The sequence below is a fragment of the Heterodontus francisci genome, chromosome 34, assembly GCF_036365525.1.
Source record: "Heterodontus francisci isolate sHetFra1 chromosome 34, sHetFra1.hap1, whole genome shotgun sequence".
Taxonomy (NCBI): Eukaryota; Metazoa; Chordata; class Chondrichthyes; order Heterodontiformes; family Heterodontidae; genus Heterodontus; species Heterodontus francisci.
This window is the reverse complement of record NC_090404.1, coordinates 693,921-720,216: the sequence shown is the minus strand read 5'-3', so window position 1 is coordinate 720,216 and position 26,296 is coordinate 693,921. Positions and strand designations below refer to the sequence as shown.

General features: G+C 47.6%; 1 protein-coding gene across 4 annotated transcripts in view; it reads left to right on the top strand.

Annotated features, from left to right (window-relative positions):
* Window positions 1-26,296, top strand: part of ipo4 (importin 4) — a 172,442-nt gene that overhangs the window by 91,601 nt on the left and 54,545 nt on the right. For all 4 annotated transcript variants that reach the window (XM_068014130.1, XM_068014131.1, XM_068014129.1 and 1 more), the window contains 7 exons: window positions 4,037-4,150; window positions 4,592-4,705; window positions 14,263-14,386; window positions 15,907-16,018; window positions 18,777-18,886; window positions 22,354-22,431; window positions 24,660-24,717. In XM_068014130.1, coding sequence (XP_067870231.1) covers window positions 4,037-4,150; window positions 4,592-4,705; window positions 14,263-14,386; window positions 15,907-16,018; window positions 18,777-18,886; window positions 22,354-22,431; window positions 24,660-24,717 — 710 coding nt within the window. The remainder of the gene's footprint in view (window positions 1-4,036; window positions 4,151-4,591; window positions 4,706-14,262; window positions 14,387-15,906; window positions 16,019-18,776; window positions 18,887-22,353; window positions 22,432-24,659; window positions 24,718-26,296) is intronic.

Genomic DNA, 26,296 nt, shown 5'->3' with positions numbered 1-26,296 from the left:
GCTTAAGGCAAATAGTCGGATTCCTATGAACTGAATCTTAATCTTGCATATATATTATGTTGTGAACTATTTAGCTTCATGTACTGCTGGGTTATACACTTGGAACAGCAAAAAATGCTGCTATATCCTTCCAAACTCACCGGAAGATGGAAAGGCACCACACTGACACACCATGTGGCTCAGGCTAAAACCCCTCATTCATATTTATTGTGAGATAGATTTATGCAGATACAAGAATCTGCATTTAGGTGACGGCCTTTGGACAATATTGAAAATGCTGGTCCCTTGAATTAAACAGGTCTCATTTCAGTGTTAATAGAGAGCAGGTGAGGCTCATTATTGTTTGTATTTAAGGGCTGGGTTTTTGCCCAGTTGGGGAGTTGCCACTGGACAGAGAGTCAGTCCAGAAGGGAAGAGTGGGAACTGATATTTGGACTGAACTATGAATTGACACTAAAACAGTTGTGGATCAGAGATTGTCATTGGCTTCCACATTTTGGTGAATGGACATTTGCCTGTTTAACACCTTGAACATGGAAAAAGGTGCCAGTGACCGTTCCATCTTTCTCCATCGTCCAGCTCTTTCCTTGCTTAATTCCCCAACTACCTATTCAGACATGACCAGAGCATTTTCAGCAATTACTTCTCTTTCCACCTGCTGCACGATTATCTCCAGATTTTGCCCACCACCATCCCTGCCCCCTCCCCCCCCCCCCCCCCCCAACTACCCAACTCTCCTTCACAGTATCTACACTTTTACTCCTCCTCTTTCTCATACACATACTTGTCTTTGTGACAGGATCTGCAGACATCAGCTTCATTGCCACTCTTGTACCTTATGTGAAGAAGTGTTTCTTGACATCACTCTGAATGACATAGCTCTAATTTGAGGGTTATTTTTCCTTGTTCTGGATTCTCGCCACGAGAGGAAATAGTTTCTCTCCATCTACCCCATCAAAGTTTTTAATCATCCTAAACACCTGTATTAAATCACAAGTTAATCTTTTATACTTGCGGGGATACAAGACTAGACTATATAACCTGTCCTTGTAATTTATCTCTTTAGCCCGGTGGCATTCTGGTGAAATTGCAATGCAACCCCTCCAAGGCCAGTACGTCCTTCCTGATGTGTGCCACCCAGAACTGAATGCACTACTGCAGATTACTACATTACAACAATAGCTACATATCAAAAGTGCTTCATTGATTGTAAAGCATTTTGAGGCATTTGTTGGTTGTGAAAAGTGCAATATAAATGCAAGTTTTTTTTTTTAGATGGGGTCTGACCAGTGATTTAACAGATGGTCAGTGCTCCAGATGTGGTCTGATCACTGATTTAACAGATGGTCAGTGCTCCAGATGGGGTGTGATCAGTGATTTAACAGATGGTCAGTGCGCCAGATGTGGTCTGACCACTGATTTAACAGATGGTCAGTGCTCCAGATGTGGTCTGATCAGTGATTAAACAGATGGTCAGTGCCCCAGATGTGGTCTGATCAGTGATTTAACAGATGGTCCATGCTCCAGATGTGGTCTGATCAGTGATTTAACAGATGGTCAGTGCTCCAGATGGGGTCTGATCAGTGATTTAACAGATGGTCAGTGCTCCAGATGTGGTCTGATCAGTGATTTAACAGATGGTCAGTGCTTCAGATGGGGTCTGATCAGTGATTTAACAGATGGTCAGTGCTTCAGATGGGGTCTGATCAGTGATTTAACAGATGGTCAGTGCTCCAGATGTGGTCTGATCAGTGATTTAGCAGATGGTCAGTGCTCCAGATGTGGTCTGATCAGTGATTTAGCAGATGGTCAGTGCTCCAGATGGGGTCTGATCAGTAATTTAGCAGATGGTCAGTGCTCCAGATGTGGTCTGATCAGTGATTTAGCAGATGGTCAGTGCTCCAGATGGGGTCTGATCAGTGATTTAACAGATGGTCAGTGCTCCAGATGTGGTCTGATCAGTGATTTAACAGATGGTCAGTGCTCCAGATGGGGTCTGATCAGTGATTTAACAGATGGTCAGTGCTTCAGATGGGGTCTGATCAGTGATTTAACAGATGGTCAGTGCTTCAGATGGGGTCTGATCAGTGATTTAGCAGATGGTCAGTGCCCCAGATGTGGTCTGATCAGTGATTTAACAGATGGTCAGTGCTCCAGATGAGGTCTGATCAGTGATTTAACAGATGGTCAGTGCTCCAGATGTGGTCTGATCAGTGATTTAACAGATGGTCAGTGCTTCAGATGTGGTCTGATCAGTGATTTAACAGATGGTCAGTGCCCCAGATGTGGTCTGATCAGTGATTTAACAGATGGTCAGTGCTTCAGATGTGGTCTGATCAGTGATTTAACAGATGGTCAGTGCCCCAGATGTGGTCTGATCAGTGATTTAACAGATGGTCAGTGCCCCAGATGTGGTCTGATCAGTGATTTAACAGATGGTCAGTGCTTCAGATGTGGTCTGATCAGTGATTTAACAGATGGTCAGTGCTCCAGATGTGGTCTGATCAGTGATTTAACAGATGGTCAGTGCCCCAGATGTGGTCTGATCAGTGATTTAACAGATGGTCAGTGCTCCAGATGTGGTCTGATCAGTGATTTAACAGATGGTCAGTGCTCCAGATGTGGTCTGATCAGTGATTTAACAGATGGTCAGTGCTTCAGATGTGGTCTGATCAGTGATTTAACAGATGGTCAGTGCTCCAGATGTGGTCTGATCAGTGATTTAACAGATGGTCAGTGCTCCAGATGGGGTCTGATCAGTGATTTAACAGATGGTCAGTGCTCCAGATGGGGTCTGATCAGTGATTTAACAGATGGTCAGTGCCCCAGATGTGGTCTGATCAGTGATTTAACAGATGGTCAGTGCCCCAGATGTGGTCTGATCAGTGATTTAACAGATGGTCAGTGCCCCAGATGTGGTCTGATCGGTGATTTAACAGATGGTCAGTGCTCCAGATGAGGTCTGATCAGTGATTTAACAGATGGTCAGTGCTCCAGATGTGGTCTGATCAGTGATTTAACAGATGGTCAGTGCTTCAGATGTGGTCTGATCAGTGATTTAACAGATGGTCAGTGCCCCAGATGTGGTCTGATCAGTGATTTAACAGATGGTCAGTGCTTCAGATGTGGTCTGATCAGTGATTTAACAGATGGTCAGTGCCCCAGATGTGGTCTGATCAGTGATTTAACAGATGGTCAGTGCCCCAGATGTGGTCTGATCAGTGATTTAACAGATGGTCAGTGCTTCAGATGTGGTCTGATCAGTGATTTAACAGATGGTCAGTGCTCCAGATGTGGTCTGATCAGTGATTTAACAGATGGTCAGTGCCCCAGATGTGGTCTGATCAGTGATTTAACAGATGGTCAGTGCTCCAGATGTGGTCTGATCAGTGATTTAACAGATGGTCAGTGCTCCAGATGTGGTCTGATCAGTGATTTAACAGATGGTCAGTGCTTCAGATGTGGTCTGATCAGTGATTTAACAGATGGTCAGTGCTCCAGATGTGGTCTGATCAGTGATTTAACAGATGGTCAGTGCTCCAGATGGGGTCTGATCAGTGATTTAACAGATGGTCAGTGCTCCAGATGGGGTCTGATCAGTGATTTAACAGATGGTTAGTGCCCCAGATGTGGTCTGATCAGTGATTTAACAGATGGTCAGTGCTCCAGATGGGGTCTGATCAGTGATTTAACAGATGGTCAGTGCTCCAGATGGGGTCTGATCAGTGATTTAACAGATGGTCAGTGCCCCAGATGTGGTCTGATCAGTGATTTAACAGATGGTCAGTGCTCCAGATGAGGTCTGATCAGTGATTTAACAGATGGTCAGTGCTCCAGATGGGGTCTGATCAGTGATTTAACAGATGGTCAGTGCTCCAGATGAGGTCTGATCAGTGATTTAGCAGATGGTCAGTGCTCCAGATGAGGTCTGATCAGTGATTTAGCAGATGGTAAGTGCCCCAGATGTGGTCTGATCAGTGATTTAACAGACGTTCAGTGCTTAACTGCCTTTTATTTTTGCTGGTGCCTTGTGCAGGGAAGAAGATTGAACCGTACCTGCCTACACTGATGGACAGGATGTTAACAGCATTATGCTCGTCCAGCAGCAGCCGCGAGAAGGAATTGGCGGTCAGTGCAATCGGTGCAATTGGTGAGTCGGGATTGTATGCCGTCATGTTCAAATACTAGTTCACCAAATCACACAGCCCAGAAGTCAGCCATTGGCCAGCTCTTTATAAGAACTCTCCTATTAGTTCCGCTCCCCGGCTCTTTCCCCATTGCCCTGCAGGTTTTTGCCTTCTTATCCAATTCCCTTTTGAAATTTCCTGTTTATTCTGCTTCCACTGCCCTTTCAGGCAGTGCATTCCAGATCACAACAACTCGCTGCATCCAATAAGAAGTCTCATCACGTTGTTCCAGGATATTTTACCACTTACCTTAAAACTGTGTCCTCTGGTTAATGACTCTACCGCCACTGGAAACAGTTTCTTCTATTTACACCATCATTATTTTCAAGACACTTTTGCTGGAGTTTCCACAACACTGTTAATGTGGTCTGTTTTCTTTTCTTCCCCCTCTCCAAATACCTCAGCCAGCGCTGCCAAGGAGGCACTGCTTCCGTACTTCCAAGCAGTTATCGTGCAGCTGAAAGGATATTTGGTGAATACGAGTGAGGAGCTGCGCCAGGTCCAGATCCAGTCACTAGGTGAGACTTCCTTTCCCAGTGTTGGTCACGAGTGGACTTGGGGGACAGGCGTGTGGCTGGTAGTGTGCGAGTTCAAGACAGAAACAGATCAGCCATGATCTTTTTGAATGACGGAGCAGGCTTGAGGGGCTGAATGGCCCATTTCTGCTTCTAATTCATATGGTCGTATGGTCGAGTGGATGATTCATGAACACCTCAGTGCAGTGAATCTTCAGGTAGGTCATTAAAGTGGAAAATGATGTACCAGCGCACATTTATTGCAGGGCCCATGGATTGTTCGTGATATTCCCATAGGTTCTTGATATTGAGGATATATTTTAAGTGTTTTTGATCCACTTCATTGAGGGCAGGGAGGTTCTCACTCCCCACAATCCTTGGCACATGTGTCCCTGCTGAGGAGGGGCTGCACAGTCAGTGGGGCGGTACTGAGAGAGCACCACACTGTCGGAGGGTCAGTACTGAGAGAGCCCCGCACTGTCGGAGGGTCAGTACTGAGAGAGCCCCGCACTGTCGGAGGGTCAGTACTGAGAGAGCCCCGCACTGTCGGAGGGTCAGTGCTGAAGGAGCCCCGCACTGTCGGAGGGTCAGTGCTGAAGGAGCCCCGCACTGTCGGAGGGTCAGTGCTGAAGGAGCCCCGCACAGTCAGCGGATCAGTGCTGAGGGAGCCCCGCAATGTCAGAGGGTCAATACTGAGGGAGCGCCACACTGTCGGAGGGTCAGTACTGAGAGAGCACCGCACTGTCGGAGGGTCAGTACTGAGAGAGCACCGCACTGTCGGAGGGTCAGTACTGAGAGAGCACCGCACTGTCGGAGGGTCAGTACTGAGAGAGCACCGCACTGTCGGAGGGTCAGTACTGAGAGAGCACCGCACTGTCGGAGGGTCAGTACTGAGAGAGCACCGCACTGTCGGAGGGTCAGTACTGAGAGAGCACCGCACTGTCGGAGGGTCAGTACTGAGAGAGCACCGCACTGTCGGAGGGTCAGGACTGAGAGAGCACCGCACTGTCGGAGGGTCAGGACTGAGAGAGCACCGCACTGTCGGAGGGTCAGGACTGAGAGAGCACCGCACTGTCGGAGGGTCAGGACTGAGAGAGCACCGCACTGTCGGAGGGTCAGGACTGAGAGAGCACCGCACTGTCGGAGGGTCAGGACTGAGAGAGCACCGCACTGTCGGAGGGTCAGGACTGAGAGAGCACCGCACTGTCGGAGGGTCAGGACTGAGAGAGCACCGCACTGTCGGAGGGTCAGGACTGAGAGAGCACCGCACTGTCGGAGGGTCAGGACTGAGAGAGCACCGCACTGTCGGAGGGTCAGGACTGAGAGAGCACCGCACTGTCGGAGGGTCAGGACTGAGAGAGCACCGCACTGTCGGAGGGTCAGGACTGAGAGAGCACCGCACTGTCGGAGGGTCAGGACTGAGAGAGCACCGCACTGTCGGAGGGTCAGGACTGAGAGAGCACCGCACTGTCGGAGGGTCAGGACTGAGAGAGCACCGCACTGTCGGAGGGTCAGGACTGAGAGAGCACCGCACTGTCGGAGGGTCAGGACTGAGAGAGCACCGCACTGTCGGAGGGTCAGGACTGAGAGAGCACCGCACTGTCGGAGGGTCAGGACTGAGAGAGCACCGCACTGTCGGAGGGTCAGGACTGAGAGAGCACCGCACTGTCGGAGGGTCAGGACTGAGAGAGCACCGCACTGTCGGAGGGTCAGGACTGAGAGAGCACCGCACTGTCGGAGGGTCAGGACTGAGGGAGCGCCGCACTGTCGGAGGGTCAGTACTGAGGGAGCACCGCACTTTCTAAAGGTTAGTACTGAGAGAGCACCACACTGTCGGAGGGTCAGTGCTGAGAGAGCACCGCACAGTCAGAGGGTCAGTACTGAGAGAGCACCGCACTGTCGGAGGGTCAGTACTGAGAGAGCACCGCACTTTCTAAAGGTCAGTACTGAGAGAGCACCACACTGTCGGAGGGTGAGTTCTGAGGGAGCGCCGCACTGTCGGAGGGTCAGTACTGAGAGAGCACCACACTGTCGGAGGGTCAGTACTGAGAGAGCACCGCACTTTCTAAAGGTTAGTACTGAGAGAGCACCACACTGTCGGAGGGTCAGTGCTGAGAGAGCACCGCACAGTCAGAGGGTCAGTACTGAGAGAGCACCGCACTGTCGGAGGGTCAGTACTGAGAGAGCACCGCACTTTCTGAAGGTCAGTACTGAGAGAGCACCACACTGTCGGAGGGTGAGTTCTGAGGGAGCGCCGCACTGTCGGAGGGTCAGTACTGAGAGAGCACCACACTGTCGGAGGGTCAGTACTGAGAGAGCACCGCACTTTCTAAAGGTTAGTACTGAGAGAGCACCACACTGTCGGAGGTGAGTTCTGAGGGAGCGCCGCACTGTCGGAGGGTCAGTACTGAGGGAGCACCGCACTTTCTAAAGGTTAGTACTGAGAGAGCACCACACTGTTGGAGGGTCAGTGCTGAGAGAGCACCGCACTGTCGGAGGGTCAGTGCTGAGAGAGCACCGCACAGTCAGAGGGTCAGTACTGAGAGAGCACCGCACAATCGGAGGGTCAGTACTGAGAGAGCACCGCACAATCGGAGGGTCAGTACTGAGAGAGCACCACACTGTCGGAGGGTCAGTACTGAGAGAGCACCGCACTGTTGGAGGGTCAGTGCTGAGAGAGCACCGCACTGTCGGAGGGTCAGTGCTGAGAGAGCACCGCACAGTCAGAGGGTCAGTACTGAGAGAGCACCGCACTATCGGAGGGTCAGTACTGAGAGAGCACCGCACTTTCTAAAGGTTAGTACTGAGAGAGCACCACACTGTCGGAGGGTGAGTTCTGAGGGAGCGCCGCACTGTCGGAGGGTCAGTACTGAGAGAGCACCACACTGTCGGAGGGTCAGTACTGAAAGAGCACCGCACTTTCTAAAGGTTAGTACTGAGAGAGCACCACACTGTCGGAGGGTCAGTACTGAGAGAGCACCGCACTGTTGGAGGGTCATTACTGAGGGAGCACCGCACTGTCGGAGGGTCAGTGTTGAGAGAGCACCGCACAGTCAGAGGGTCAGTACTGAGAGAGCACAGCACTATCGGAGGGTCAGTACTGAGAGAGCACCGCACTTTCTAAAGGTTAGTACTGAGAGAGCACCACACTGTCGGAGGGTGAGTTCTGAGGGAGCGCCGCACTGTCGGAGGGTCAGTACTGAGAGAGCACCGCACTATCGGAGGGTCAGTACTGAGAGAGCACCGCACTTTCTAAAGGTTAGTACTGAGAGAGCACCACACTGTCGGAGGGTGAGTTCTGAGGGAGCGCCGCACTGTCGGAGGGTCAGTACTGAGAGAGCACCACACTGTCGGAGGGTGAGTTCTGAGGGAGCGCCGCACTGTCGGAGGGTCAGTACTGAGAGAGCACCACACTGTCGGAAGGGTAGTACTGAGGGAGCGCCGCACTTTCGGAAGGGTAGTACTGAGGGAGCGCCGCACTTTCGGAAGGGTAGTACTGAGGGAGCGCCGCACTGTCGGAGTGTCAGTACTGAGGAATGACTGCACTGTCGGAGGGTCATACTGAGGGAGCGTCGCACTGTCAGTAGGTCGGTACTGAGGGAGCGCTGTAGTGTCGGAGGGTCAGTACTGAGGGAGCGCTGTAGTATTGGACGGTCAGTCCTGAGGGACTGCTGCACTGTTGGAGCGATAGCCTTTCGGATGAGATGTGAAATTGAGGGTCCCTCTTTCCTCCTCGGGTGGGACATAAAAGATCCCATGACACACGCTTCAAAAGTACTTTATTGCCTGTGAAGTGCTGTAAGGTCGTGTAAGTCATAGAGTTATACAGCACAGAAACAGGCCCTTCGGGCCATCGTGTCTGCCGACCATCAAGCCACCTACCTATTCTAATCCCATTTTCCAGTACTTGTACTTCTCGCCTTGGATGCGATGGCGTTTCAAATGCTCACCTAAATACTTTTTAAATGTTGTGAGGGTTCCTGCCTCTACCACCCCTTCAGGCAGTGTGTTCCAGATTCCAACCACCCTCCGGGTGAAAAATGTTTTCCTCAAATCCCCTCTAAACCTCCTGTACCTTACCTTAAATCTATGCCCTCTGGTTATTGACCCGTCCGCGAAGGGAGAAGGTTTTTTTCTATCTAACCTATCAGTGCCCCTCATAATTTTGTATACCTCAATCATATCTCCCGTCAGCCTTCTCTGCTCTAAGGAAAACAACCCTAGCCTTTTCAGTCTCTCTTCATAGCTGAAATGCTCCAGCCCACGCAACATACTGGTGAATCTCCTCTGCACCCACTCCATTGCAATCACATTCTTCCTATAGTGTGGTTCCCAGAACTGTACACAGTACTCCAGCTGTGGACTAACGAGCGTTTTATACAGCTCCATCATAACCTCCCTGCTCTTATATTCTATGCCTCGGCTAATAAAGGCAAGTATCCCATATGCCTTCCTAATGTTCCGATGAAGGGTCACTGACCTGAAACGTTAACTCTGCTTCTCTTTCCACAGATGCTGCCAGACCTGCTGAGTGATTCCAGCATTTCTTGTTTTTATTGCCTTCCTAACCACCTTATCTACCTGTGCTGCTGCCTTCAGTGATCTATGGACAAGTACACCAAGGTCCTTCTGTACTTCCTAGGGTCCTACCATCCATTGTATATTCCCTTGCCTTGTTAGTCCTCCCAAAATGCATCACCTCACACTTCTCAGGATTAAATTCCATTTGCCACAGCTCTGCCCATCTTACCAGCCCATCTATGTTGTTCTGTAATCTAAGGCTTTCCTCCTCACTACGACACCACCAATTTTCGTGTCATCTGCAAACTTACTGATCATACCTCCTATATTCACGTCTAACTCGTTAATGTACACTACAAACAGTGGTACACCACTGGTCACAGGCTTGCACTCGCAAAAACAGCCCTCAACCATCACCCTCTGCCTCCTGCCACTAAGCCAATTTTGGGTCCAATTTGCCAAATTGCACTGGATCCCATAGGCTCTTACCTTCTTAACCAATCTCCCATGCGGGATCTTATCAAAAGCCTTACTGAAGTCCATGTGGGCTACATCAACTGCTTTACCCTCATCTACACATTTCGTCACCGCCTCAAAACATTCAATCAAGTTAGTTCGACGCGATCTCCCCCTAAATAAGCCATGCTGACTATCCCTGATTAATCCCTCTGGCTCCAAGTGGAGATTAATCCTGTCAATATTTTCCCAACCACTGGTACCGGCCTGTAATTACCTGGTTTATCCCTGCTTCCTTTCTTAAATAATGGTACCACATTCGCTGTCCTTCAATCCTCTGGTGCCTCTCCCGTGGCCAGAGAGGATTTGAAAATTTGTGTCAGAGGCCCTGCAATCTCCTCCCTTGCCTCACATAACAGCCTGGGATACATCTCATCTGGGCCTGAGGATTTATCCACTTTTAAGCTCGCTAAAACAGCTAATATTTCCTCCCTTTCAATGCTAATATGTTCAAGTACATCACAGTCCCCCTCCCTGATCTCTACACCTATATCGACCTTCTCCATAGTGAACACAGATGAAAAGTAATCATTTAAAACCTCACCTGTGATCTCCGGCTCCACACAAAGATTGCCACTCTGGTCCCTAATGGGCCCTGCTCTTTCCCTGGTTATTCTCTTGCCCTTAATATACTTTTTCAAACGCCTTAGGATTTTACTTTATCTTGCCTGCCAAGGTTTTTTGTCATGTCCCCTCTTCACTCTCCAAATTACTTTTTTAAGTACCCCCCCCCCCCACCTACACGTTCTATATTCCTCTAGTGCCTCCACTGTTTTCAGCACTCTGAATCTGTCATAAGCCTCTTTTTTTTTTTACTGATCCAATCCTCTATATCCTTTGACATCCAGGGTTCCCTGGACTTGTTAGTCCTACCCTTCACCTTAATGGGTACATGTTGACCCTGAACTCTCACGATTTCCTCTTTGACTCCCACTGATCTGATGTCGACTTTCCTACAAGTAGCTGCTCCCAGTCCACTTTGGCCAGATCCCGTTTTATCATCTTAAAATCGGCCTTCCCCCAATTCAGTACCTTTATCTTTGTCCTTTTCCATAACTACCTTAAATCTTAGAGTTACGGTCACTATCCCCGAAATATGGCCACACTGACGCTTCAACCACTTGTCCGGCTTCATTCCCTAGGATTAGGTCCAGTACTGCCCCTTCTCTTGTTGTACTTTCTACGTACTGGCTCAAAATGCTCTCCTCTATGCAATTTAAAAATTCCGCCCCCTTTAAGCCTTTTGCACTAAGACTATCTCAGTTGATATTGGGGAAGTTGAAATCCCCTTCTATTATTACCCTATTATTTTAACACCTCTCTGACATTTTCCCACATATCTGCTCCTCTATCTCTATCTGACTGTTTGGCGGCCTGTCGTGCTCTCCCAGCCAAGTGATTGCCCCCTTATTGTTCTTAAGTTCTCCCCCATATGGCCTCATTTGAGGAACCTTCTGAGATGTCATCCCTCCTTACTGCAGTAATTGACTCCTTGATCAACAGTGCAATGCCACCTCCTCTTTTACACCCTCCCCTGTTATGCCTGTACCCTGGAATATTGAGATGCCAGTCCTGTCCCTCCCTCAACCATCTCTGTGATAGCAATATTATCATATTCCCATGTGCTAATCAATGCCCTCAATTCATCTGCCTTACGAATAAGACTACTTGCATTAAAATTGATGCAGTCCAACCTTGCATTTTTCACTTGTGCCTCAACAGGTCTATATTTGCTCTGCCTTCCAGACTGACTCAGTTTCTCTTCTATATTTGACTGTGCATCACCCCCAACTGCAACTCCACTCTGTATCCCATCCCCCTGCCAAATTAGTATAAACCACCCCCCACCTCCCTCCCCAACAGCACGAGCAAACCTCCGAGCAAAGATGTTGGTTCCGTTCCGGTTCAGGTGCAACCTGTCTGACTTGTACAGGTCCCACCTTTGCCAGAAACAGACATAGTGATCCAGGAAACTAAAGCCCTCCCTCCTGCACCACCTCCTCAGCCACGCATTCATCTGCTCTATCCTCCTATTCCTATACTCACTAACATGTGGCACTGGGAGTAACCCAGAGATTACAACCTTTGAGGTCCTGCTTTTTAAACTGCTACCGAGCTCCCTAAATTCTTGTTGCAGGACCTCATCCCTCTTTTTACCTATGTCGTTGGTACCCGTGTGTACCACGACCTCTGACTGTTCACCCTCTCCCTTCAGAATGTCCTGCAGCTGCTCCGTGACATCCTTGACCCTAGCACCAGGGAGGCAACATACCATCCTGGAGTCTCGTTTGTGGCCACAGAAACGGCAATCTGTACCCCTTATGATTGAATCCCCTATCAGTATGGCTCTCCCACTCTTTTTCACCCCCTCCTGTGCAGCAGAACCATCTGTGGTGCCACGAACCTGGCTGTTGCTGCTTTCCCATGGGAGGCCAATCCCCCCCACAACAATATCTGTTTGAGAGAGGGATGGCCACAGGGGACCCCTACACTACCTGCCTGCACCTACTACTCCTCTTGGTGGTCACTCATTCCCTTTTCTGCCTCTGCAGCCATTACCTGTGGTGTGACCACCTCAGTAAACGTGCTATCCATGACGTCCTCAGCATCGTGGATACTCCACAGTGAGTCCATCCGCAGCTCCAACTGCGCAATGCGGTCAGCTAGTAGATGCAGCTGGACACACTTCCTGCACACATGATCACTAGAGACACTGGAAGTGTCCCTGATTTCCCACATAGCACGGGAGGAGCATGCCATGGGGCTGAGCTGTCCTGCCATGACTTAGCCTTAGATTAAGCTCCTTAGTTACTCCCTTTAACTTAGAGTACTAATTATGATAGGGACCTTATTCTACTCCAAACACTACCTACTACAACCAATCAGCTGCCTCCTCTTGCAACGTGCCTCTTTCTGAACTGTGATGTCAGTCCTGAAATACTCTCGCTGTCCTCGTGAGAGAATGCCTCACTGGAACACCCGCTCGCCGGTGCGCCTCTCCTCGCAGGTCTGCCTCGGTCTCACTCTGCCCCGGTCTCTCGCAGCCTCTTTTAAACTGCTGGAACACCCGCTCGCTGGTGCCTGTCTCCTTGCAGGTCTGCTGGGTTTCGCTCTGCCCCTGGTCTCTCGCAGCCTCTTTTAAACTGCTGGAACACCTGCTCGCTGGTGCCTGTCTCCTTGCAGGTTTGCTGGGTCTCGCTCTGCCCCTGGTCTCTCGCAGCCTCTTTTAAACTGCTGGAACACCCGCTCGCTGGTGCTTGTCTCCTTGCAGGTTTGCTGGGTCTCGCTCTGCCCCTGGTCTCTCGCAGCCTCTTTTAAACTGCTGGAACACCCGCTCGCTGGTGCCTGTCTCCTTGCAGGTCCGCTGGGTCTCGCTATATAAAAGCAAGTCTTTTACAATATCCCAAGTAACTCCTGTTGGCACAGTCTGTGCACAGTTCCGACGTTGCACAAAACAACCAAAGATTAACTGTAGTGCAGAATGCACATACAATTGGGTTGAGGTGTGCTGCATATTGCGAGGAAACTTTGTTCTAACCCTGTGCTGAAGAGGACTGAATTTCAAGGTTATGGGGAAAAAGCTGGCGTGTGGCACTAATTGAAAAGCTCTTTCAGACTGCCAGCGCAGCCGTGATGAGCCGAATGGTCTCCTTCCGTCCGCTAAGATTCTATGTGCCCTGGGAGTTTATAATGAGACCGTGTCGAAGGAGCCTTACTCTTTATCCTAACCTTTTTTTTTTCTCTCTAACCCCCATGCTTCACCTGTCCTGGGAGCGTTTGATGGGGACAGTGTAGAGGGAGCTTTACTCTGTATCTAACCCCGTTTTTGTTTACTCTGTATCGAACCCCGTTTTTTTTTATGTCGAGGGGGCCTTTATTGCTCAGGCCCCCTTTATATACATATTTACATTTTTAAAATAACTTTATTAAAAACAGATAAATAAACTAAAATCTCAAATTAAAATGCCATTCTTGGCGTCGGCAATGCACTCCAGTCCCTGCGGTGCCCACCGGTTGCGGAAGGCCTCAAGTGTACTGACAGACACCGCATGCTCCTTCTCCAGGGACACCCGGGCGCGAACATAACTGCGGAAGAGGGGCAGGCAATCGGGGAGGACGGACCCCCCGACGGCCCGCAGCCTGGACCTGTGAATTGCCACCTTGGCCAGGCCCAGGAGCAGACCGATGAGATCCTCCTCCCGGCCTACACCCCTCCGCACCGGGTGCCCAAAGATCAGGAGCGTGGGACTGAGGTGCAGCCAGAACTTGAGCAGCCCCTTCAAATACTCAGGGGCTGCAGTATCTAACCCCGTGCTGTACCTGTCCTGGAAGTGTTTGATGGGATAGTGTAGAGGGAGCTTCTATTGTATGATGGACCTGCCTTACGAGCATGCGGGGGCTATGAGGAATGATGGCTGTACATGGTAGAATTGTCTGTATTTCTAAAATTATTAGAAAGAACGGCTTCATTAGTAGAAGTGAGAAATGGGACTGAACAGGCTAATGGTTGTTCCTAATTGCAGAAACCTTGGGGGTGCTTGCTCGAACAATTGGGAAAGAAGTCTTTTTGCCCCTTTCCGAGGAATGCTGCCAACTTGGCCTGAATCTCATTGACCACGTGGATGATCCTGATTTGCGGAGGTGCACGTAAGTTTTCCCTCTGGTAGCAGTGTGTTGTTCAGGTGAATGTTGGGAAAGTCGCCTCCACTCTTCGAATGGTCAAAGAACTGCGCTCAGGCTGTCCAGACACCCTGTCATACATACCCCACACTATAATGCTCTAATCATCTCCATATACTTCAATAGAAGTACAAAGATGTAGCGCATTCTCTCACTGCAGCCATGTGCTGTAGCACACCCTGTTTTGGGTCCCCCAAGAAAGACCTAATAAATGTACTCTTGTTATAGAGCACTTTCTCCTGGCCTTCTCATCTATCTGACTCACAAATGCAGAGGCTCCAATTTTCTTTGCAAGTTCTTCATGTTCCTTCCACTTTCCTAATATGGCCCATCTCCACCCTTGTCTTAGCCGAACTGCCGCTGAAACCCTCGACTGTGGTTTCGTTACTTCCAGACTCCACCAGTCCACTGCTTTCCTGGCCAGCCTCCCATTTCCCTCCACCACCCCCCCCCAGCTCATCAGAAACTCAGCTGCCCCATATGCTAACTTGCACGAAGTCCTGTCCACCCATCGTGCTTTCTGACCTACATTGGTTCCCAGTCTGCTAATGCCTCGATTTTAATATTCACGTCCTTGATTTCACCCTCCGCCCCATGGCCTCCCCCTCCCTATTTCTGTAAACTCGTTCAGCCCTACAATCTTCTCAGATCTCTGCGCTTCTCTAATTCCAAATTCATACTCATTCCCAACTTCAGTCGCCGCACCGTTGGCGGCTGTGCCTTCAGCTGCCAAGGCCCTGAGCTCTGGAATTCCTTCCCTAAATTTCTCTGCCTCTCTGCTGTGCTCTGCTTCTTTACAACCCTCCTTAAAACCTATCTCTTTGATCAAGCTTTTGGTCACCTTTCAGATTTCTCTTTAATGTGCTTTGCTGTCAATTTTCCTGTGATTTACATGTCTGTGAAGCATCTTAGAAAGTTTTACTTTGTTAAAGGCGCTATATAAATGCAAGTTGTTGCTGTTGCAGCAACACAGCATTAGCTCATAGAATGATACAGCACAGAAAGAGCTGATTTGGGCCATTGTGCCTTTGTTTGGCACTTTGGTAATGCTATCGGATTAGTCTCATTCCTCTGCTTTTTTCCCCCTCCCTCCATTTTTCTGCCCTTCAAGTATTTATCCAATTTCCTTTAGAAAGTTACTATTGAATCTGCTTCCAGCTCCCTTTCAGGCAGCATGTTCCTGTTCACAGCAATTTGTTGTGTAAAAGAAAATTCTCATTGTCTCCCTACTCTGGTTCTTTTGCCAATTATCTTAAAACTGTGTCCTCTGGTTACTCACCCTCCTGCCACTGGAAAGAATTTCTCCCTATCTGCTCTAACAAAACCCCTCATAATTTTGAACTCCTGTATTAAATCTCTGCTCCAAGGGGAACAATGCCAGTATCTCCAGTCTCTCCAGTTAACTGAAGTCCCACATCCCTGGTACCATTCTGGTAAGTCTCCTCTGCACCGTCTCCAAGGCCTTGACATTTTATTTCTGATTGTAGGTACAGTCTCTTTGCTGCCTTGTCAGTGGTGATGGGTCCGAGCATGGCGCCTCACCTTGAGAAAATGACCACTGTGATGCTGCTGTCCATCAAATCGACAGAAGGTGTTACGGTAAGGATTTGAAGGATTTGGAAGGGTGATGTTCTTATGACCCATTGAATTGAGTTGTCACGGTTAAAATGGGCTTTCTGCATTTTGAAGTTTTCTTTTAGCCTTTTCTCTGTCCCCATAGCTGTTTTCAAAAAAATGTTGTGTCCTGGTCTCCCTGTTTTCTTTTAGCCAGAAGGCTGGAATCATCTTTGCTACAGATTTTGCATCAATATTAATCTGTATTCCTGTTCCCCTGGCTGGCCTCTCACCTTCCATCCTTGACCTTCATCGCAAGGGGATTTGAGTAAAAGAGTAAAAATATCTTGCTGCAATTGTATAGAGCCTTGGTGAGACCGCACCTGGAGTAGTGTGTCCAGTTTTGGTCTCCTAATCTAAGGAAGGATAAATTTGCCATAGAGGGAGTTCAATGAAGGTTCACCGAACTAATTCCTGGGATGATGGGATTGTTTTATGAGAGAGATTGAGGAAACTGGGCCTGTATTCTCTAGCGTTTTGAAGAATGGGAGGTTTTCTCATTGGAACGTACAAAATTTTTACAGGGTGGATGTAGATAGGATGTTTCCCCTGGCTGGTAAGTCTAGAACCAGAGGACATAGTCTTAGAATAAGGGGCAGGCCATTTAAAACTGAGATGAGGAGGAATTTCTTTACTGAGAGGGTTGTGAATCTTTGGCATTCTCTACCCCAGAGAGCTGTGGAAGCTCAATCATTGAGTATGTTTGAGTCAGAAATTGATAGATTTCTGAATACTAATGACATCAAGGGATATGGGGATAACGCGGGAAAATAGCATTGAGGTAGGTGATAAGCCATGATCTAATTGGATGGCGGAGCAGGCTCAAAAGGTTGAATGGCCTACTCCTGCTCCTATGTTCCTCTCTGTAAGCTTGAGCTTAACCAAGTATCTGCTGCCTGTATCCAAACACAGATCAAGTCCTGTTCCCCCACTACTCCTGTGTTCTCTCCAGCCTACATTGGCTCCCAGTCTGGCAACACCTCAAATTTACAATTCTCCATCCTTGTGTTCGAATCCCTCCACGGCCACGTCCTCTCCCTATCTCTGTCACCATCCTCTGAGATCTCTGTGTTCCTCCAATTCTAGTGTCTTGTTAATCCCCAATTTTAATTGCTCCACCATTGGCAACTGTGCCTTCAGCTGCCTGGGCCCCTATGCTCTCAATTCCTTCTCTAAACCTCTTTACCTCTCCTTAAGACCTACCAGTTTGACCAAACATTTGGTCATCTGTCGGGCGGCACAGTGGCGCAGTGGTTAGCACCGCAGCCTCACAGCTCCAGGGACCCGGGTTCGATTCTGGGTACTGCCTGTGTGGAGTTTGCAAGTTCTCCCTGTGTCTGCGTGGGTTTTCTCCGGGTGCTCCGGTTTCCTCCCACAAGCCAAAAGACTTGCAGGTTGGTAGGTAAATTGGCCTTTATAAATTGTCGCTAGTATAGGTAGGTGGTAGGGAAACAAAGGGTCAGGTGGGGATGTTTGGTAGGAATATGGGATTAGTGTAGGATTAGTATAACTGGGTGGTTGATGGTCGGCACAGACTCGGTGGGCCGAAGGGCCTGTTTCAGTGCTGTATCTCTAATCTAATCTAATCTAATATCTCCTTATGCAGCTCAGTGTTGAATTTATGTCTGATAACACTTCTGCTAAAGGCGCAGTACAAATACAAGTTGTTCTATCTTTGGCGTCGCGGTGCACTTTGCAGAGAAGAGTGGTTCTCCAATGAATGCTTTGTTACCTCACCTTTCAAAACTAGTCTGCTTTATGTCCACGATATTGATGATCTCCGAGAAGTTGAGCTGGTCGCATTTTAGAATGGGTTGCGCATTTATGTTCTAATCTACAAATCCTGACATCTCCTGTGGATTACAGCACACGAGATGCTTCCATTTCCTAATGCTGGGACAATCCCAGTGTTCTTCTGCTCTCGGTAACTAACCCTTGCCTCAACTTTCGGTGTACCAGGTGCTTTCATTTTCTAAAACTAGTTTAGTTCCAATGCTGTCTCCCCTGTCAGGGCATTCAAACCAAATATGGTTTGCAATAATTCCTTTCATCCTGTTCAATCAAGCAGTGTCCCTAAGCAGTAGACATAGAGAAATAAATCAGTTACCCCATTTGTCCTTTTTGATCCTGACTTTCTCAAGATCGTTATAGACCTCTACTTGCCCACTGTCCTAGATGATTCATTATGTCCTGATAAAGTTATTGTGAACAAGACCCCCAGAAATGACACAGGTCCCAACTTGTTCACCACCTCAGTGTATTGGACCACTTCCCATTGGCATCTTGGGCCCATCTCATTTCACAATGTATTGTCAAAAGTTTAGTCAGAGATAAGTCACGCATTTTTCACTTTCTGCAGAAACTAAATAACACAGTCAACTAAATTGTGCCCTGGCGTATGAGCCCCTTTTACTATTTCGTTATTTCTAGCCACAGTAAAATCCATGAACATAGTTAAAAGAAAGCAGAAACCTTAATCTTATGAGATTATATGAAACCAAATCTGAACCCTCCGTATCTATGTATACAAGACTAGGGTATCAGACACCTTTCCCTTTGCAGACAGTCTCCTCACATGACTTAACCCTGCCTGGGCTTTCGTTGTGGCAACACCACACTTCTCTGCCTTAGGGAGAAAGTCAAGTGTGCCAGTTCTGGAATCTCCCGCCACCCACACAAGGCACCTCCCGGGCTCGGCCCACGACACAAGGTCCAATGACTGCCTGCTGTTGTTTCTCCGCAGGCCCATTATGACAACGACAGCAAAACGTTCCTGCTTCTGGATGATGACCTCGATGAGGAAGAGACGATTACGGAAGAGGAGGAGGATGACGATGACGCTGACATCACTGGGTACATTGAAGCTGCCTTTCCAAACCATTGCTCAATCGTGTTCTTCAGTCAGGCCTAGTTTGTGGAGTGCCTGTTATTGATGTTTTTAGTGCAGAGGAGTTATGATTGGTTTATCTCTTGCTTCCAGTTTCAGTGGGGCTGTAATTTGGTTTTGTGGTTGTTGTCAAATGAGCAGGATGGCATTGCCCACCTGTTATTCACCCTGTCCCATATTTCAGGGGAAGTGAATCAGAGGGTGAGTGGAAAAAGGTTATGAAATAAGCAATAATTTGTTAATTTTTATTGCACATGGTCTCCATACTATAGAAAAGATGTAGAGGCTCTGAAGAAGGTGCAAAACAGATTTACCAGAGCTGAGAGGTTATATATAACAGGAAATACTGAACAGGAAAAGAGAAGGCTGAGGGTTGACCTGATGAAGGTCTTTAACATTTTGAGAAGGTAGACGTAGAGAAAGGTTTTCCACTTGCAGGGTCCCAAAACTTGGGGACCATAAATATTAGATAGTCATGAATAATAAACTCCAGTGCAGTACTGAGCGTATGCTGCACTATCAGAGGTGCCATTATTCAGATGAGATGTAAAACCCATCTGTCCTCTGAAGTGGACAGGAAAGATTCTATGGTACTGTATTGAAGAATAGTGGGTGAGTTATTTCCAGTGTCCCAATATTCATTCCTCAATCAACATCACATTGCTGTTTGTGGGATTTTGCTGTGTACAAATTGACTGCCTACATGACAACAGTGACTATACTTCAAAAGCACTTCATTGGCTGTAACGCACTTTGGGACATCCTGAGGTCGTGAAAAGTGCTATATAAATGCAAGTCTTTCTTTAGAATGAATTTAGGAGAAATTTCTTGACCCAGAGCGTGACTAGAAAGTAGAATTCACCACCACAGTGGTTGAGACAATTAGCATAGATGCCTTTGAGGAGAAACTAGATAATTACTTGAGGTACTGAAGTGTTGTGTGCTGGAAGGTAGGATTAGATTGGGCGGCTTTTTCTTTTAGCCGACGCAGACACGATGGGCTGAATGACCTCCTTCTGTGCCATAACGTTTCTATGGTTCTATGCTTCTAGGTATAATATGATTGAATTTTACATTCAGTTTGAGGGAGAGAAGAATGGGTCCAAGATTAGTATTTTAAACTTAAATAAGGGCAATTATGAGGGCATGAAAGCAGAGCTAGCTAATGTGAACTGGCAAATTAGGTTAAGAGCTAGGTCAACAGAGATGCAGTGGCAGACATTTCAGGGAATATTTCAGAATACACAGAATAGAGACATTCCAAGGAGATGACCCACTATCCGTGTTAACTAAAAAAGTTAAAGGCAGTATCAAAATTTTTTAAAAAGCATATAATTACATAAAGTTGGGTGGCAGGTCAGACGATTGGACAGAATATATAGAACAGCAAAGAGTGACAAAAGATTGATGAGGGAAAAATTAGAGAATGAGAGAAAGCTAGCTAGAAATATAAAAACAGATAGTAAGAGTTCCTCGAGATTTTTTTTTAAAAAGAGTAACAAAGTGAGCATTGGTCCCATAGAAAGTGAGTCTGGGGAATTAATAAGGGAACATAAGTAGACAGCAGATGAATTGAACAGGTATTTCGCATTGGTCTTCACTATAGAGGATACAAGCAACATCCCAGAAATATCTGTAAATTAGGAAATGGAAGGAAGGAAGGAACTCAAGACAATTGCAATCACCAGGGAAGTGGTACTGACCAAATTGTGGGAGCTGCGGGCTGACAAGTCCCCGGGTCCTGATTGACTTCATCCTAGGGCCCTAAAAGAAGTGGCTAGTGAGATAGTTGATGCATTGGTTTTAATTTTCCAAAATTCCCTAGATTCGGGGAAGGTTCCTTTAGATTGGAAAATGGTGAATGTAACTCCTTTAATCAAAAAGGGATGGCGATAGAACACAGGAACCTTAAGGCCAGTTAGCTTAACATCTATCATAGGGAAAATGTTAGAAGCTATTATTAAAGATGTTTTAGCAAGGCATTTAGAAAAATTCAAGGTAATCAGTCAGAGTCAACATGGTTTTGTGAAAGGGAAATCATGTTTAACCAATTTATTGGCGTTCTTTGAAGAAATAACATGTGCTGTGGATAACGGGGAACCGTTGGATGTACTGCTTTAGATTTCCAGAAGGCATTTGATAAGCCACATCAAAGGTTATTGCAAAAATAAAAGCTCACGGTATAGGGGGTAACATATTGGCATGGATAGAAGATTGGCTAGCTAACAGGAAACAGAGAATAGGCATAAATGGGTCATTTTCTGGTTGGCAAGATGTAACAAGTGGTGTGCCACAGGGATCAGTGCTGGGGACTCAACTTTTTACAATTTATATAAATGACTTGGATGAAGGATTCGAAGGTAGGGTTGCTAAATTTGCAGATAACACAAAGATAGGTCGGAAAATAAGTTGTGAAGAGGATATAAGGATGCTACAAAGGGATATAGATAGGTTGTTAGTGGGAAACGATCTGGCAAATGGAGTATAATGTGGGAAAATGTGAAATTGTCCATTTTGGCAGGAAGAATAAAAAATAAGCATATTATCTAAATAGTGAGAGATTGCAGAGCTCTGAGATGCAGAGGGATCTGGGTGTCCTAGTGCATGAATCGCAAAAGGTTAGTATCCAGGTACAGCACATAATTAGGAAAGCTACTAGAATGTCATTGTTTATCGCGAGGGGAATTGAATACGAAAGTAAGGACGTTGTGCTTCAGCTATACAGGGTATTGGTGAGGCCACATCTGGAGTACTGTGTACAGTTATGGTCTCCTTATTTAAGGAAGGATGTAAATGCATTGGAAGCAGTACAGAGAAGGTTTACGAGACTAATACCTGGAATGGGTGGGTTGTTGCATGAGGAAAGATTGGACAGACCAGGTTTGTATCTGCTGGAGTTTAGAAGAGTAAGAGGCGACTTGATTGAAACATATAAGATCCTGAGGGGTCTTGACAGGGTGAATGTGGAAAGAATGTTTCCTCTTGTGGGAGAATCTAGAACTAGGGGTTACTGTTTAAACATAAGAGGTCATCCATTTAAGACTGAAATGAGGAGAAATTATTTCTCTGAGGACTGAGAGTCTCTGGAACTGTCTTCCTCAAAAGGCACTGGAAGCAGAGTCTTTGAATATTTTTAAGGCGGAGGTGGATAAATTTTTGATAAGCAAGGGGTGAAAGGTTATTGGGAGTAGGCAGGAATGTGGAGTTGAGGTGACTATCAAATCAGCCATGTTCTCGAATGGCAGAGAAGGCTCAATGGGCCGAGTGGCCTACTCCTGCTCCTAATTTGTATGTTTGTATGTATGTTTGTAAAGGAATAGATAGGCTGGGAGCAGGCTTGTGTGGAGCATAAATACCAGTACGGAGCAGTTAGGCTGTATGGCCTATTCCTGTGCTGTTAATTCTGTGGTACTATTCCTTGTGTTCTGGACAGTTTCAGCGTGGAGAATGCTTATCTTGATGAGAAGGAGGATGCCTGTGACGCTCTGGGAGAAATTGCTGTCAATACTGGGTAAGAACGTCAAAATACTCCATCAGCCCCATTCTCTGCCATGTCTAGGTACAATTATTCTAACATTCTCTTCCCTGCCACACTGCTGGCCAGTCTTGCCAGCGATGTCCACATGCATCATCTTGAGTGTTAGCCATAGCTCATTTGGTAGCATTTTTGCCTCTGAGTCAGAAGGTTTTGAGTTCAAGTCCCGCTCCAGAGACTTGAGCACAAGAATCTAGGCTGAAACTCGAGTGCAGTGCAGTATTAAGGGGGTGCTGCACTGCTTGTGGTGCTGTCTTTGGGTAAGACGTTAAACTGAGTCCCCGCTTTCTCTCTGGTGTCCTGGGACCAATATTTATCCCTCAACCAATATCACTTTTATAAATAAAATGTTTATCAGTTCATTGCTGTTGATGGGAGCTTGCTGTGCACAAATTAGCTGCTGCGTTTCCTACATCCCAACAGTGACTAGACTTCGCAAAGTACTCCATTGGTTGTACAGCGCTTGGGATATTCTGAGGTCAATGAGAGATGCTGTAGGGATGCAAATCTTTTTTTTTTGGAATTATTCACATGAACCTTGCTCTAGACTCTGAATTTTATACCTGGTTCCCCCAATCTTAGACACGTCGTCCATTAAATGTCTTGTTTCTATTCACTCCATCTATGTACAGTTGTTTATTTGGTAGACCTGTGGCCAGCCAGTCTATTCTCCAGTAGAAACAAGTAAGCCCGAGACTTTCTTCATAACTTGGTTCCCTAAGACTGGGAATGGTTCCCAGTGTATCCCTGCTGAAATTGTTGTGGTCGCAGGCTGTTCCACGTGTCTGGAACCACACAAGTTCTGCCCCAATTGGGGAATTGGTTATCGCACTTTATAGAACTACCCTGTCGCTTTTAAACAGTCTATGTGCAGGTACTTTTGGCTTTCTTTCAGTTACGCTTTAAGGAGAACTTCAACTCCCAATGCCCCAGTGAACCCTCTTCAACCTATTACTGCATGTAGGATTCTGTCTCTTTCAATAATATCTCTGCAGCCATACAGAAGAACCAGGATCTAACTGAATGGCGGAACAGGCTTGAGGGGATGAACAGCCTCCTCCTGTTCCTTTTTTCCTCGAACTACACAACCGATCCTGTCCCTTTAGTTGTGCTGACGCAAGTCCCTTTTGACTGCATCTTTGCAGAGCTGCATGAGGAGCTCATGTTCCTAGAGGAGGGGGAGGCGGTGGTGGAGCAGTAACGTCACTGTACTAGTAATCCAGAGCCCAGACTAATGCTCTGGGGACATGGGTTCGAATCCCACCACGGCAGATGGTGATATTTGAATTTAATTAATAAAAATATGGAATTAAAAGCGAGTCTAATGGTAACGGTCCTTACCTGGTCTTTCCTACATGTGACTGTGGTTGACTCTTAAATGTTCTCTGAAATGGCCTAGCAAGACATTTAGTTCAAGGGCAATTAGGGATGGGTAATAAATGCTGGCCTAACCAGTGATGCCCACATCCCACAAGTGAATTAAAAAAACAAGGTTCCCTTTCAATGGTATTTGAGCAGCACTACCTAGTGGAGCCTGTCCCTTTTCACTATGATCTACGCAGAACAAAAGATTGTGATCAAGATTAAGCATGAATTGTTAAAACCAATTATTTATTTAGGGATACAGCACTGAAACAGGCCCTTTGGCCCACCGAGTCTGTGCCAACCAACAACCACCCATTTATATTAATCCTGCATTAACCCCATATTCCCCACCATTCTCCTACCACCTACCTGCACTAGGGGCAATTTATAATGGCCAATTTACCTATCAACCTGCAAGTCTTTGGCTGTGGGAGGAAACCGGAGCACCCGGCGGAAACCCACGCAGACACGGAGAACTTGCAAACTCCGCACAGGCAGTACCCAGAACTGAACCCGGGTCGCTGGAGCTGTGAGGCTGCGGTGCTAACCACTGTGCCACCCATTGTTGAAATAGATTGAAGAGCATTGTCTCCTTGTTCTTTGGCCACACACCTGGGAAATTGGTAGCTGAGGTTCTCCCTCAGGCACAGACTGAAAGGAAAGGCAGAACAATCTGGAATAAGCAAAGCAAAGGAACCCAGAAATCTCTGGCGATTGGATCCTGTCCCTGTGGATAGTAGACACCTTTTTAAAAGGGTGGTTATGAAATACAATCTCTCTCTCGTTAGATCTGTACGCTAAAGAAAGATTTCGAGCTAAACGTATTTTGTTTGCTTTAGGGCTGCCTTTATGCCATATATGGAATCCTGCTTTGAAGAAATCTTCCGCATTAATGATGTGAGTATCTGTTTTCTGAACACTTAGCGTAATTCTTGCAGCTGTTCCGCCTCTCCTCCCCCCACCCCCGTTAGTTAGAATTCTGGCAAGAGCATCCAGGACGACTGCCATTAGCTGTTTGACTGAGCTGGACGCTAATCGTTCAGGTGAGAGGAACAGACTATGTTCTCTAGAGGACGACCTCAGACCCACAATGAACTTGACCAGCACGGTAGACAGTCCGCAGAATTCGCGTCCATGTCAAATCAAATCAAGCACCTCTTACTGCACTGGCAATATTGTGTTAGACATTCGGCACATGCCTGGCATTGCCCAGAACAGTGCGATCCCAGTCTTAAATCGATCGGTAAGGCAAATAACACACACTCTAGTCGTTGGGGGAGAGAGAATCGGTCAGTGCTGCCCTTCTACATCTGTTCAGTCAGTTATACAACGGCACAGCAGATAGCCTAGGAGCATGTTTACTTGCCTTCTACCCTCTCACCTGGGAGATGATGGGTGTCTTCGAAGAGCCAGAGGAAAAAATGAAATCATTTATTAATTGGAGGGGGAGGAAGTCCCAGAAAACCCGTTACTGCAGTGATAACATGGAGTTGCACGGACCTGCGGAATTGTAGCTTCACTGCTTGCGGAATGAATAAGTATAAATTTCTCAGTCAGTGCGCTGAGAGACTAAGATAGCTCGGGTACTTTGAAAATCCCACTTAGGGTTTGGGCTATGGGTGCCTGGCTGGCAAATAGATAGTATCTCTCTGTGATGCCGATCGCTTTATCATTAATGCACCACACCCCCGCCCCCCCTCATAAAGGAGCTCTGCATTGTGAGTTCACAAGCTAAGGCACGAGGTCTTTCGCACAAGGGCGAAAACATGCTGAACTCCCTATGATGCTGATGGCAGAGGATTGTTAGGAGACCTTTGTTGGGAGTTGGCCATGGCTCAGCTGATATCACTCATTCCCAGTTAAATTAGAAGGTCATAATTAGGAGCCCTGCTCAGACTCGAGCCCCATAATCCAAGCCCAACACTTTCGGTGCCAGAGCTGAGGTATTGCTGCACTGTCAGTGAGTCAGTACTGAGGGAGTGTCGGAGAGTCGGTACTGAGGGAGCGTCGCACTGTCGGAGGGTCAGTACTGAGGGAACGCCGCACTGTCGGGTGGTCAGTACTGAGGGAGCGCCGCACTGTCGGAGGGTCAGTACTGAGGGAGCGCCGCACTGTCGGAGGGTCAGTACTGAGGGAGCGCCACACTGTCGGAGGGTCAGTACTGAGGGAGCGCCGCACTGTCGGAGGGTCAGTACTGAGGGAGCGCCGCACTGTCGGAGGGTCAGTACTGAGGGAGCGCCGCACTCTCGGATGGTCAGTACTGAGGGAGTGCCGCACTGTCGGAGGGTCGGTACTGAGGGAGTGCCGCACTGTCGGAGGGTCGGTACTGATGGAGCGCCGCACTCTCGGAGGGTCAGTACTGATGGAGTGCCGCACTGTCGGAGGGTCGATACTGAGGGAGTGCCGCACTGTCGGAGGGTCGGTACTGAGGGAGTGCCGTACTGTCGGAGGGTCAGTACTGATGAAGTGCCGCACT